Source organism: Carassius carassius, chromosome 8 (assembly GCF_963082965.1).
Source record: "Carassius carassius chromosome 8, fCarCar2.1, whole genome shotgun sequence".
NCBI classification, from domain to species: Eukaryota; Metazoa; Chordata; class Actinopteri; order Cypriniformes; family Cyprinidae; genus Carassius; species Carassius carassius.
Window position 1 is genome coordinate 10,534,533 of NC_081762.1, and position 14,862 is coordinate 10,549,394.

At 39.9% G+C, this 14,862-nt stretch overlaps 1 protein-coding gene and 1 long non-coding RNA gene across 3 annotated transcripts in view; one reads left to right on the forward strand and one right to left on the reverse strand.

Annotated features, from left to right (window-relative positions):
- Positions 1-10,391, reverse strand: part of LOC132145223 (teashirt homolog 1) — a 36,229-nt gene extending 25,838 nt beyond the window's left edge. The window contains exons 1-2 of one of the 2 annotated variants that reach the window (XM_059556064.1): positions 10,199-10,391; positions 8,000-8,524 (exon numbers count right to left, since the gene is read on the reverse strand). In XM_059556064.1, the coding sequence (XP_059412047.1) occupies positions 8,000-8,078 (79 nt within the window). In that variant the 5' untranslated portion in view covers positions 8,079-8,524; positions 10,199-10,391. Of the gene's footprint in view, positions 1-7,999; positions 8,916-10,198 lie in introns of those variants that run through there. The other variant, XM_059556065.1, reaches the window with a different exon arrangement.
- LOC132145224 (uncharacterized) lies at positions 9,655-13,482 on the forward strand. Its single transcript, XR_009434450.1, has 2 exons — positions 9,655-10,077; positions 12,875-13,482. It is a non-coding gene; the product is annotated as an uncharacterized LOC132145224 (long non-coding RNA).
- The last annotated feature ends 1,380 nt before the right edge of the window (positions 13,483-14,862 follow it).

The window sequence follows — 14,862 nt, forward strand, 5'->3', positions numbered from 1 at the left end:
AACTAATAAAACTGACCTTCAGCAGGAGACAGGGGGTGACACGTGGCTCTTTACCTAGCTTTAGGGGTGATGGACTGCAAATGCGGTCTTAAACACAGCACGAAAAACGACCAATGAAAGTGTCAGGGTAAAAACACTGAAAATCAAGGCATTTTGCGCGACCGTTCGAAGACGGCTCGTAAAAAAGGGGAGCCAAGTCTTTATGAGAGTGATCCAGAGCAGTGCATTATGGGGCTCAATGAGAGTGTCAACACAAGCTGGAGGCTTATCTTTATCCACTCATTGTGTGTCCAGTGGCTTAGCGCTCGTAGGGGAATCGTAACGCCTCTGATCAAGAGTTGAGGGAGAGGGATCTCCGTTCTTACATCGCCATATCAGGGGGACCCAGGGATTAGGTTCTCTTTTTAGTTCCTGTAGGGCAAAGGTTGCACTCGAGCAAACATGAATCCCACTCCCAAGCATAAAGAACATAATCCACCACTACATAAGGGTGAGTGGCCTAGCACATACGCAAGCTTTGTTTTCACAGGTGACATGATAACCTAGTTACCTCACGGCTTTTGAAAGTACAATATTTCCAGGTAGTGTTGTCAAAAGACCCGGTACTTCGGTACCAAGTTGGTACTAAAAAAAATTAAATGCGTTCAAACCCGGTTCAGCGCTATGATTTCCGCGAAGCAGAAAACGAGGACGGAATCTCAAAATCCAGTCATGAAAATTAAACTTACATTTTAATATGGACAGTCGTGGAATTTGTCAAAGTTAGCATAAATTAATCAAATCAAATCTCCATATGGACCAGTATCTGTAAATGTTAAGCCGCAAAAGTTGCTTGAAATATGAATCGTGTTCTGCGCGTCTCTGTGTGAATTAATGAATGGCAGAGACGTGCGGGTTTGTTTCCTACATAGACTGAAGCGCATGATGCTTGCATTAATTTCAGCATCTGAGCTTCAGAGTTCTCTCCATCAAGCGATCTGAACTTGTCAGTTCATCTCAATGGACGCACAGCGCACCTGTATTTGATGCTCTGTAAACTCTTTGTGAAGACGCACGACTCAGTCGCTTTACTGATAGCGCGGTTTCTCACACATGCAAAGAGAGAGAGAGCGAGAGTCTTACCATGCTGAATCGACACGCTATATGTAAACTAATCACAATATTTCTTCCATGTTTTAATTTTAATAGCAAATCCCCTTTATTTACCAAAAATAAAATGTGTTTAAATTTCATAAATTAAAAGACAAATTAAATTTGGGTGAAACTTGTTTACTGTTTTTCATAATTATATTACTTGTAGAAAAACTTTAAACACAATTGTAAATAAGTATAAAGAATGGCATTGGTTTTATTTTTAGTGCTAAAAAGTTATTTTTTTTTAATTAGCATATTTTTGTGTTTTGCTTTGGTACCGAAATTGGTACCGAGAACCGTGGATTTTCACTGGTATCGGTACCGAGTGCTGAAATGTTGGTACCTTGACAACACTATTTACAGGGATAATTCACCCAAAAACACTCTTGACATTATTTTACTCACCTCAGTATTGTTTCAAAGCCGCATGCCTTTCTTCACAAAAGTTTAAAGACTGTGCTCAATCTTTTCTATTGAATTACAATAAAAGAATACTAAAGCTATACACACACACTAACAAAGTCAGTACTGATAAGATCTTTTAAAGTGTTTTTAAAATCAGTTTGAAGTCTCTATGCTCACCATGGCTGCATTTATTTGATCAAAATGCAGTAAAACAGTAATATTATAAAATATCATTACGATTTAAAATAGAAGTTTTCTACTTTCAGATACTTTAAAATGTGATTTATTCATGTGATGGCAAAGCCGAAATTTTAGCAGTCATTAATCCAGTCTTCAGTGTAACATTTTAAATCTTTTTACTGTCATTTCTGATCAATTTCATGCATCTTTGCTGAATATAAGTATTAATTTCTGACCTTTTTTGTATTGTATTGTAACTCTGGAGACAAATCATTCATTTCAGGACATACAAAAGAAGTTTAGAACGTACCAATGGTGAGTAAATGGTGACAGAAAGTTCATTTTTGGATGAATTAGCCCTTTAACAAATGAATAAATCCTAAAATTCAGATCTCTCACAACCACACTTGTTGCAAACGCAAGAAGACACCTACAAAGCTTTTGACGACGGCTTTAAAGTTGAGTATTAAATAACTGCAGGCATGAAAATAAATGTAGCGAAGGTTCAGCGCTCCTTCACACAGACATTACCCAGAAGCCCCCTATCTGGTCAGCCATAACTCTCAGTAACCAGGAGCACCTTCTACAGCAAAGGGCCATTCATTTAGCTGAAACAGACCACGACACCTCACTAATACTCTTGCCTTTTACAAGCCCCTCTCTCACACACACATACTCAAACCCTATCAGCGTTCATCCAGGGCCGCTCAGAAATGGGGCTGTATTTCAACCCCCACAGAGGTGTTGTACATGTTTGTGTGTGTGTGGGTGCATGTGGGGCCTAAGAGGGGCCTGTCTCTGTAACGGACACGAGTGATGGAAGGCCCAACAGGGCCACTAAGACTGTGCACTAAGATTGTTCTAGACCTTGGGGCCTGGGAGGAAACATATATCCACCTGGCAACAGGGCAGCATGCTATGAATGCATGTGTGTGTGTGTGAGTGTGTGTTCACGTGTGCGGGCAGATCTAATCAAGGGCTAATAACAGCACAGAAGTCGTCGTTTGGCCCTCGTAAATCAATGTGCAAAATAATTGCTAATACACTGGTTATCGATTAGCGTTGGGGCGACTCATTTTCGGAGGCTATGGCTACGAACTAACAAAGTGACAAGGGTAAAGTGTTATTTCTCTGCTGCGCAGACAGCTGGGCTGCGCAGAGGACTGAGGCAGGCAGTAATTCTTAATTGACACCTGTCAGGATAATGACTGCAGTCCCAGCTGCTGCAGGAGAATTTCTCCCCACTCCTGTTCATCTGTCAGCTCTAATACCTTTCTGAGCACCACTCCTTTCTTCTATCGCTCGCTCTCTTTTTTTTTCTGACCAATGTCAGAAGGAGAAGCGTTTTAAAAACTTGTTTGAAAAAAGTCAACAGTTTTGTTTGGCGCAGAAGCTACTTTACCCTATGACCTTAAACACAACAGAACACGACTATGAAAATAAGGCAAAGGGACCTGCAGACAAAACTACAAAGTGTGCTTTCTCTCTTTCATCTGTCTTTAGCTGGTCTTTTGTGTTCAGACAGGCAGGATATTTTGAGTTGAGAATACAGTGGTTGATGGGAGGAGGAACGGTGACCAGGACGTGACTTCCCCGAGTGTGAGGGGGCTTCATGGGTGTTTACTTTTCATCATAGAGCTTCTTTTCGTTTCATGCTCATCTGTCAAAATTAATGTTGCTAAATATGACTGTATGACCGCAAGGCTTGATCCTTAGTGCGCGAGGCCGTCCTTGATAAAATGATGTCAGCCACTGAAATATCACAATAACTAAGCCATGTATAAAAATACGCAACTAATCAGATAACGTCTCAAACAGCATCATCCTGTTCGCGACGCCACATGCTCCTCAGATCCTACAACACAAACATCAAAGCTTAATCTCCTGCTGGCCCGTTATAAACATCAGCACGGATCTGTTGGCCGAGCCGTTTGTTTTTTATCTGATGAGGATGTATAAGGCGCTCCATGAGGAAAACGGCATACTGGGATGAGAAAACTCCGCCGAGCCTCTAAAAACACCCCATCCTTCCTGTGAGCCAGGGGAGAAAAAAGCAACAGATGAGTGCAGGGCAGGACAGAGAGAAGGCAGACGTGGGCTCCCCTGGGTACACGTTGGCCTCCGTGTACTCCTCAAGCTTGGAGACTCCCGTTGCTGGGTCATGACTTGAGCTTTTCTCTCTTTTGTCTTTCTTCCCCCTCCCTCTCATCTTTCTGACTCACTGTGGACTAAATTAGCTGAGAAATGAAACATGGGGGATCAAAAAAGACAGGACGAGAAGAGAGAGAGGGAGAGAGAGAAAGAAAGAATAAGAAAAAACACAGCTGGCCGTTTTGATAGTTTTGAGTTCCCATAATGCTATAGTACCTCTAATCCAAACCTCCTCTGGTGACACGCTAGCTTTTTGCGGTCCTCTGTGTGCTCGTTTTTCAGCAACTATCAGCAGATGCACTCGCTTTTTTTCACGCACAAACACACGTCTGGAAGTATTCTTAATTTCAGACTTTACAAAACTTGCGGAAACCAGATAACTCCCAAATGTGTCTAAGCTCATTAAAACCACAGAGTGCCATTTACCGCAGACTGTGTACCGTCACACTTGGCTCATGCAAAGTCCCAACATATTTTCATTTTGATTCACTCTTCCCATAAAACCCGTCATCGATCTTCATTAATCAAACTCAACCTCCACGATCTCGGACAAGGGGAACGGCAAGCTCGGGACTCAGAATAACTGGATACACTTTGATTTCCTATAGGCCACTGGCTTGATCCCCAAATGCAAATTAAACTATTAGTTGTAAGTGGTGGGTCCCAACATGAATATTGACTAAATGGGTCAATGTCACCTGTTAATGACATGAGAGCGGATGAGTCTACCCTCCAGCGAAGCCAACACAAGGTGAGCCCAGATGTCACGCTGCATTCGCACGTCTTACGGATAGATATTTTTCCTTCCAGCATGAAAACAGGCATTAAAGAAAGAGGAACAGATAGAACATGACATCTAAATGTACCCCTATAGATTGATTTCTATAATTTGTGCCGTACATGCAAAACAAATTATGGCCGTCAACTCCTATCTCTTAATACAAATACATCTCAAATTGAGAAATGATAATTCACAATCTTTCACATTTCTCACCAGATATGAGAATGAATATGGAGAGGCACCACGCTGTTTAACAGACTACAACAAAACCTCCACATCTTTAACACAATATAATAAATCTGTGTGAGGGAATAAAAGATATTAACCTCATACTAGTGCTACAGAAACATAAATCACAATTGAGCTGTACCAGCACTGCACATGAAATAATCTGTAAATTCGGCTCTCAAAGCAGACTGATTTGTATGTAACGCTGCACTGAGAGACTTAAGCAAAGCAAGCACTCAGCGGCACTCAAATTCTGACAATATTTTCAGATTTTGAGAGCTTGGTGGTGCGATTATTGTCAGCAAGAGCACGGTGTGTCGGTACACTCAGAGCTCGAACAGCGGTGCGACCAATGACACAGAACAGTGGCACGTCCATCAACACGGAGACGGAATGATGGCGTTTTTGCCGAGCTCTGGGCCCGATTGGCTAATGCAGGGCCCGTTCTGATTGGCTGCCTCAAATGCTTTCTGGGCCCAGCGGTGCGGTTAAGAGCCTGGATTACTGAGGTCATTAGGCAGCATTGCCACGGTGACGTGATTAGTCAGGTAGCAAAGTCCATTTGTCACCTGCACCAGAAAATTGAGTTAATTCAGCACTACAGGCTAAAGGGACTGTATAATATCAACTTGATTACATCAAGGCAGCTGCAGACCTGACACTTCGCTGAATTTGTCAGCTTTAATCGTTAGAGGCTGTCACAAATCCATCAGGAGCTCAGATAATTAGGGTTCCTCCCTAATGAAGCCAGCAGAGGAACCTTTACCTTTATGTCAGATAATTAAGAAGCCTCTGGTGCCGAGGACAGAATGTGTTTTAATGACTCCCCATGCTGGTTCCTCCCTCCTCACGTTCTATTTTTCTTCTGTCTAGTGTCTTTGCGTGCTGCCGTTATGGTTTTTTTTTTGGGGGGGGGGGGGGGGGGTGTTTACGTGAATGTTGTGAATGTGAATAGAATTTAACTGAGAAAGAGCAAAACGAGAATTATCCTAGTGAAACTGAAGGAAAAGTAAAAGCAGCAAAAAAACATCGCAAACCACCTCAGGGTGGTTTTTATGCCCTGGCTATCCAGAGGACAGAGGTGCAGTGGAATGGACGCAAACAGAGCGTGTTTCTATCTGCGTGGGAGGTTGTGAAAACACGAAACCAAATGAAACCTGGAGCAGCGGAGAGATACCGCATTCATCGCCGAGTCCTCCCCTGGCTCCTCTCCTCTCTGCTAGAGCTTAAACTCACAGACACAGTCTGTGCTCTACGTGGGAGGCCCGTGTCTGTTTCAGAGAAAAGCCAGCAAATAAATACAAATGACTGCAGCAGCCCAACACAGAGAGGGCCACTCCGATCCCACTGCACCAAAACGACCTGAGCCCACAACCGATGCATGTAAATCACTCAGAGCAAACAAAGGCAATGATAGCAACCAAATCAAGGCAAAGTCATCCGTTAAAAGAGGTGGAGCATAACGGAAGAGTTGAGCATTGGAACTGAGCTAGAAAGTGCTTTTAGTGCAAAGCGCAAAATTTTAAATAAGACATCTTGAATTATTTGGAAGATGTTTTAGTAAAAACAAATCACCTTGTCATGTTAAGCAGCTTTTCTTTTTATTTCCTAAATCAATAATTCCTAACATTTTTATTTTGATGGAGTGGGGAAAAGTGTCAGGCTCTGGGAAAAACGGAAACAATATGCCTGCCAACTTCTGAATGACCATTAAAGCAAATGATGAACATGCCTGTCAGAATAGAGAAAATTAAATCAATATTCAGCTGAGGTGGAGGGGGCTGATGGCTTGTTTTTGTGGAGGAGCTGCCAGGTCAGATTACCAGGCGCCATCTCACCTCTGTGAGCTTTCAAACTCCCCATGTCAGTCTCACCATACAGCAAGGGAGACGAAATAATCCCTTAAAAACCCCATTTCCCCCCACTGAACAGAAAGGTATGCGTAAAAATTGAGGAATAATTGTTATTCAGTGCAAATGAATGAAACACCATCTATGTATCGCACTTGTTAGTCGACCTCGGTTACAGCAGTGTGTCTGGTTTGTCGGCTGTTCCATCATGAGTCAAATATCAGGGCCTAATTCTGCAGATCTGTAACTCGGCTGACGTTTGAACTTGAAAGAGAGCCTTCATTCAGGAGAGAATGGACCTGTTAGTCACAGAGATTAAATGAGAGGGAAAAAACTAAGGAACAAAAAAGGAAAAAAGGAAAGCCAAAGGGGCAAAGTAGAACTCCCTTAGTACAATACACCAAAATGGTTTAAAATATAATGGCTATTTTATGTTTAATCACCCCAATAGAAATCCAACACCATTCGTCACAAATCAATGTTCACTCTCTTGATCTTCATGGAAGATTAATTAAAAACTGAAACCAGCTCTTTCTTGTAACATCAAAGAGCACAGGTACATTTCGCATGAATAAATTGAGCTGAGAGGAAAACAGATCTTAGTACAGAGGCCTTGCTCAGTGACATCTATCAGGGAAGAGATGTTCTCTCTGCTACATTTTGTGCTCTCGACACGCCCCAGCAATCCCTTATCCCCTTTTCTCTCCCTCTCTTTGAATGAGGAAAAAAAGGTAGTGTATAACCCTGCCGAAAACTTCTTTCCTTTCTCTATTTTCCCGCACGACGGGGGCAAAAGTTGTCCTTTGAGTGGCTGCGGCCGCACAGCGCATGCGTGTTTCCATGGTGAATGATTTACTGATGTTTATCAGGAATGAATAGATCAAAGGCGGCCACATGACAGGCGATCAATCAAGCATCAAATCAAGGATTGCAATCCGCATCTAAATAGACGAACTGGAGCACTTTGAAACTACATTTTCACTCGACTATATAGGCCACGGTGGAGTGTGAAGTTTTAATTTGGCACAACTTCAAAAAAAAAGTTACTCACGCGTTAGTTTTCAAAACAAATCGAATGCATTCTGAGGAGATTAACTTTGTTTTGACATTCTTTGAAAGTAAAAAAAAGAAAAGAAAATGAAAATTTTAAAGTAAAAAAAATGTAGGTAATATTTAGATCAAGCATTTCAATAAACACAATGAAGTGTAAGTGATTTTATGTTTTTCCCCTCCCTATGCACTAATATTAGTAAACAAGACATGCATGCACCGCTTACCTGAAGATCGCCTCGGCGCTTGCTGCTTTCTCCGCGGCATGCTGTCGTCCCACCCTCCTCTTGACTTCTCATACAGAATCAAGATGCCAGTGACGGAGGAAAAGAATTAATAAAAAAAAATTATACAAAGCATGTATTAACGCGCTCCTCTTCAGAGTCTGTTTTTATTCCACCTCTTAAAAAGTCACTTTGAGCCGATGCAAAGTCTAAGAGGGGTCAATAGGTCTTGAGAGGTTGTAGATATTTTTACAGACCTAAAAAAATCCTGTAAATAAATAATCATAAAAAAAATGTAGGTGTATCTGGCCGACACGTTTATTAATTCTAAGTCATAGCATGATTGCCAAGAGCTCAGATATATCTCCCGTCCATGTCTAACGGCGCAGAAACACACGGGGGAAAAACGCGTCCTTAGGTTCTCCTTAGATTATGGCAATAGTTTGTAGTAAAACGGAAGAAACTTCCAGTTATGGAGAGCCCGTCCAACTGTATTTCCGTCCTCTCGTTCGGTTGAAAGCCTAAAAACGGGACAAAACCAAGGGAAGAGAAAGGCAGACAGGAGACAGTTAATGTCAGTCACAAATGGGGCTCGAGCTCAAGTGCGCATTTTCAACGGACTAAATTCCCCACGCGCGCAGTGGAGAGTCTCTGCTCGTGTTCCTCCCGATATTCACCAAACACACTGTCCGTCCACGCTCAAGGAAACATGTGGACAGTTGATTCGGGCGAGCGTGACGCGTTTACTACAGAGCGATTTATAAACAAAAAACACACTCTCTCGCACCGAATGTGAACTAATTACTCTTTTTAAAAAAAACTCCAGGGAGCGAAGCGGCGTTCTTGGTCTCGCGGCTCTTCGCTGAAATATGTATCGCGCGTTCAGGATGCGTGAGCGGTTCAGACAGTCTCAACTGATAGACAGACACATCGAGTTGCCTTTCCTGCCTCTCTCTCTTTACTCCACCCCTCCGGAGCGTCACTCTGACACTGAAAACCCACCTGTCAATCTTTTTAATTGTTCTGTTTTTCCCTCCCCACAAAACAGGAGCGTTTGAAAGACAACGAACTGCCTTTTTGGAGAAGACATCACTTGTTTGGATGTTGTCCATTCACACGAATGTACTAAGTATGCGGTTTTATAAAACAAAAACAAACAGTGGTGCTAAAATTAAACTACGATTGTACAGCTGCACCCCCCCCCCCCCAGTTATGCAGTGTTCTCGGCGTCATCGCGAAAATAAAATAAGTTTAACGTCACGCGCAAAACATTAAACGCATAAAGGAGGGGGTCTCCGCTGTAAACATTTCATTTTATTTCCATGCATATAACAACATATTTCCATGCATACGGCTACATTTCTTTGACCCTTTCACTGTCTTTTTTCCTTTTTGCCAGTTTTGTTTCTCGGTCTCGCGCACGTTTGCCGGGGCGAGCAACACTGCGAACTATTTCATGCACTAAAATGAAATTATTTGCGACCTTTTTTCCGACGCTGAAAAAAAGAGAACAGTTTGAAGTTAGATTGATTCGTTACACCTTACTAGGAAGTGAACACTTTGCACGGGAAGGGGAGGGACTCCTGGAACAAGTTGAGTATGACCGTAACAAGCCTCTCTACAACGCTTACACATTACTTATTCATCAATTGCAAAACATCCACAAATTAAATAACGAGTCCACGGTGTTAGACATCTCGGATCCTATTAGGTTAGGAACTGTAATAAATCCACCGTATATCTGCTCTTCAGTACTTTGTTGACACCGGTGTACCTGGCACCCCCCCAAAATCACACTTAAATCTCAACTTTGTTTTTGTCTTTATACCAGCGTTGACGCAATGTCCACTCTTTCTTTAAGTTGGCGAGTGGGTGGGTGTGTTTTTAAAATCGCTCGGAAGGGGAACGCGAGAAATCCGAGGAAATTTTTTGAGGTGGCCTCGGCTCGCTCCGGTCGCCTGATGTTTCGAACGGATTTTAAGGTTCATCGTCGCGCCGGGATTCTGCAGCGATTTCAGCGGATCATTCAGCCTGTGGACCGACACGAGAGCTTCGCCTTGTATATCGCATCCCGGTGAGTGCACACATTTTTTAGTATAGTGCAACGCGTACGAACAAGCCAGACTAGGATATTACACATCATCACCACAGTAGCGTTGATATTTCAGCACGCGACGTTTAAATCGTGTCCTTACCTTTGACGGTGCTGCGCATCCTTGAGCTATTGCCAGTTGCAATCTAACTGATCATTTATGCTGTACGCCTGTCGGTAGGGGCTAATAATGTGGAAATATGTCCAAGTTCCGCCCCAACATCTGTCCATCTATCCATCCTCGCGACTACCTCGATCAGCCTGTCGCTGTTGATGGCTCTTACGTCACCAATCTCCCATCAGAAACTCATCGGGCTCAAAGAAGCCGAGATTTCTCCCCGCTGTAGAGCAGGAGTATCGCTGGCTTAAAAAATGCGACGGTTTCCCGAGATTATTGCGTTTTGACAACATATCTCTCTCGGTCTCGGTGCAAGACAACTGCACAATGATAATTAGCTTGTCATATTTAAACAAACGTGCGTTAGGAAGAGATTTGTGTACATTCCAATTCTTTTTAACTTTCAGTAAAATATATTTAGAATAGGCTACTGCTATTGATAATACTAAAGCCTACTTATTATGATTTGTTATTAAACTTGTTATTATTGACGTGAAAAATCCTGAAATGAATGCTTTGTGTTGTTTTGTCGAGTTATTCATATCATTGTGCATTATTAGGTCTATCCTAACAGACTTTAAAGTTGGTGACTTTTTTTTTTTTTTTTTTGGAGCAGTTCTTGCGGCATTGTCTTCCAGAAATCGTTTTTGGTGTTTAGCATTGTGGTGAAGTTCCCTTCAAGGTGTTAGTGTGCACTTAAAAGGGATTTAACGCTTACGATTACCGTGCCTCTGCTAAACATATATTAATGTGCTTACAAGCGACGATATTAATTTACAAATAATCCCCAAAATAATTTTTACATATTAAATATACATATTGTTAATTTGTAACCGTAATTTGACTGTAACAGTAGCACTGTAATGTAACATGTAAACAAAAAACATAATGCATAAAAAAAAAAAAATGCTGGGTTTCTTATCGTTCTCCAAACCCAGACGTGAGTGTGTCTCTGCATGGTGAATTATCCACAGCTGTGCTCATTGTATGCTGATGAACTGCTACAAGCCTGTATAAATAATTTTAGATAAATAGATATACAAATAGTTACAGTATTTTTATTGATGTGTTAGAGAATTCTAATGCTCGCATCTTTTTCTAAGACCTAAAGAAAAATGTCAAACAAACCTTTATTAATGCACGTTGTATATTATTAATATGTGCCAGCACGAATCAGTTGCAATGCAAATTTTGAGCATTAGTTAGTGTTGACAGGTCTGTGTATGATTGTGTGTGTGTTTTATGTGTGTTTTATGAATGGTTATCCATATATAATGTATAAATGTTTGTGTGTACCTATCATCTTATTTGGTGTAGTACATATTATTGTTCTGTAAAAGGCCATGCTTGAAGGTATGCCACGCAAGCACAAGCGTAAAGCTCAAGATGCAATGCCAACGCACTTTGAAAGGTTTGTGTGGAGCCAGTGCCATTTTCAGCTATACTGTCCTGGTTAAATATCTAATAGGAGAAATGTTCATGTTGATCTTTCCTGCACAAGTTGCTTGATTGAGATGATTGAGCATTTAAGCATATATTTTTTAAAATTAATAATAATAATAAACGTGCCCGTCAATGTACATCCTCTCCCACAACATGCATTTATAAGAAATTCATATTTATATTTTTAATTTATCAACCTAATGTATTTGAAGAAAGCAGCATCAGACTTAGGGATTATAGATTTTATGCCCTTTATGGTGTTATATAATGTTTTAAACTGATTCTCTATCACAGTTTTTAAGTGTTGATACTTTATAATGACTGACAGCAAATTGATTTGGTTCATCTGTCTTATGTTATGAAAAATATCCTCAGATTTATAATCTTTTCAGTCTGATCGGTTATTTACTGTAGATGTTAAGATGGCCCTATTTGCATAAAAATGCCAGGACATGCTATAATGAACATTATATGTTGTAGAAATTCTTCATGTCTCAATATTACGCTGTCTGCTTAAGGGATCGCAGATGGATGTAAAAAGACTGGAACTAAAAAAAGCGAGGGATATTTGAGGTGATAGTCTTTGAAGTAGTTTTTTTTTCTTTCTTTTTTTATGTAGCATGTCACATCACATCAGCAAATTATGATCCAAATTGCTCGCAAGCTACACGAGGCAGGATGCCGTCATACGTGTCCACAGATATGCATGGCGAGATCTGAAGTTTTATAAACAATAACATAGTATGCTGTCACTGCTGTATTTTTGAATAGATAAACTCTATAGGCTGTTAATGACATTTTTGTTTTTAACAAAAAAAGGTATATTTTTATATATTAAAAAACTTGAACATACATTATTCATGTGTGTTGGAAATACAGATACTTCAATTCTGGACTGTGCATTTCAGTGCTGATCTAAATAGTCCGTGGAGCCAAATAAAAGACCATTTACAAGCAATCATAACATTCTCCTAAAAATTACAATGTACTAACCCTTCTTATGCAAATATGTGTATGTCAAGTCATCTTTTTAAAATAATTATGTATTTCACAAAATCAGCAGGCAAGATAAATACCAATTACAGGATCCAGCATTTTTCAGCAACATATCTCCCCCATGGGGTTGCAGAAATAGCTTTGTGAATCTTGTGAAAAAGTATTCTGCACGTGACTCAGATGTATTGATTATGCTTCCCAAATGTTGTTCTTGTCTTGTAGGTGATGTTGCCATTCTCCAAAAAGGACAATATTGCAGTTCGCAGGTCAGAGGTCAGCAAAACTTGTATTTAGAATAATTTAATATAAAAAAAAAATTGTAAAGCTGTACACTGTTCACAATTGAACATGAAGCCGTCCAGCTATTGATAGCGATGACCGCTTGGGTATTAACGTCAGTACTGCTAAAATTATAACTCTGCACTTAAACACGGCAACCCAAATAGAAGTAATAATACACCACATCGGCTCTGCGGTGTAACCTTACGTCTGTGATCATGATCAAAGCCATTTCATATGCCACCACTGCAATTATGTTTATTAAATCCAAAATTACAACATCTCTGCTTTCACTTACATGAAATATATACAGTATTACACTTATAGTTCTCGATCGCTGGATCAGCTGATGTTGTTACTGATTCTTGTGCTTTGTGTATTGCTAATTATGGATTTTTTTTTTACTGTATTAATACAGTACATATATTTGTATTGTTTTACTATTTAAAATAATTGTTCAATTTAATGTTTGCAATAAAAAAGAAATAATTTGCTGATGCATATTTTTTCTGTTTTTATTTATATAATAATGCAAATAAAGGATAGTGGACTTGTTTTATTTATTTATTTATTTTTTTGTATCATTTAAAACCATATGCAAATGTTTTAATTCATGAAAAGTTGATGGTATAAAAAAGAAAGTAAAAAAAAACTGTCAAAAGAGAGTGAGCAGGTTTTATATTACTCAAGTCAGAAATCTTTTTTATCACAATTATTCCTTCATAAGGATTTTTTCTTTTGTCATAAAAGCAGAAGACACTTCTCACACTGAAGAGATTTGAGGCTCTTGATAAAAAACTATTTTATACCATATAAAAACTTCCACCTTCAATCAACGACTGGGTCAAATGAATTTCGTACAGTCACTGACAGCCGAAAACTAAGAACATATAATACAAAAAAATAATAAAGAGAAGGCTTTTACTGGGAAGAATATCTTGAAATCCATCAGATAAGGCAGGGTAATTAAAATGTCACCTTTCTCTGGAGGAAGGAGGCCCATCACACAGCTTTACATAACTCATTACTTCTGTACTTTCACTAAATGCTGATCCCAAAACTTATTGGCCTTGAGAATCTGACATTTGGTGGAATCCCGTTATTTTAGACTTTCTCTTCCCTTCAAATAATGGAGAAAAATGTGTTTTGATTGACAAATCACGACAAATAATTAAAAAATTACTTTAGAGAAATGTGATATAGGGATTTTTTTTTTTTATTGTCTGAAATGTTTATTCATAGTAAACTATAAGAAAATCCAGTTGTTATACAGCTAAATGCATTTAAGTGTTTTCCAGTACTAACAAATAAAATACCAAACATATTTTCTGTATATGATTAGTTGCACAATATATGTCAGAAATGAAAACCATTTTAAATAGATGTAGTTTTATATAGATATGCAACAAGTCATGCACATGAAAATCAACGAGTGAGACGTGTTAGGAACACCTGAATCAGTATATAGTTGGACCTTTCGGGTTTCCTGGAGCAGATTTTCATACTCTGTGCGACTGCATCTGGTTATTACCTCATAAACGTCTCTCCCTGCTCCGCTGCACCTCCACATCCAGGAGGGGCTTCCGTTCCTCCAACCTCCCCTCCAAACGGTGTGCGTTTCAGCAGGAGTTAAGTGACACATTTCACATTTCAAAATACCATCCTCCAACATGAGTCCCGCTGCCTGCCATACCACCTCTTTTGTTTTTTTTGACGCATGCGGTCTTCTTCCAATTAGCATTTTTCAGCCATTAAAGAGGAGAGAGGAGTGCTGAAATGTTTTCTTGTTTCATTACCACTGACTGCACCTCTTTGATTGGTTGCAAAGGGAAATGTTCTGTAAAGACATCATTTTCTGCAGAAGCTCAGAAAGAGAGTGGCCAGAAAATACAAGTAAATTAAAAATGAGTTATATTTAAGCATATAGGATT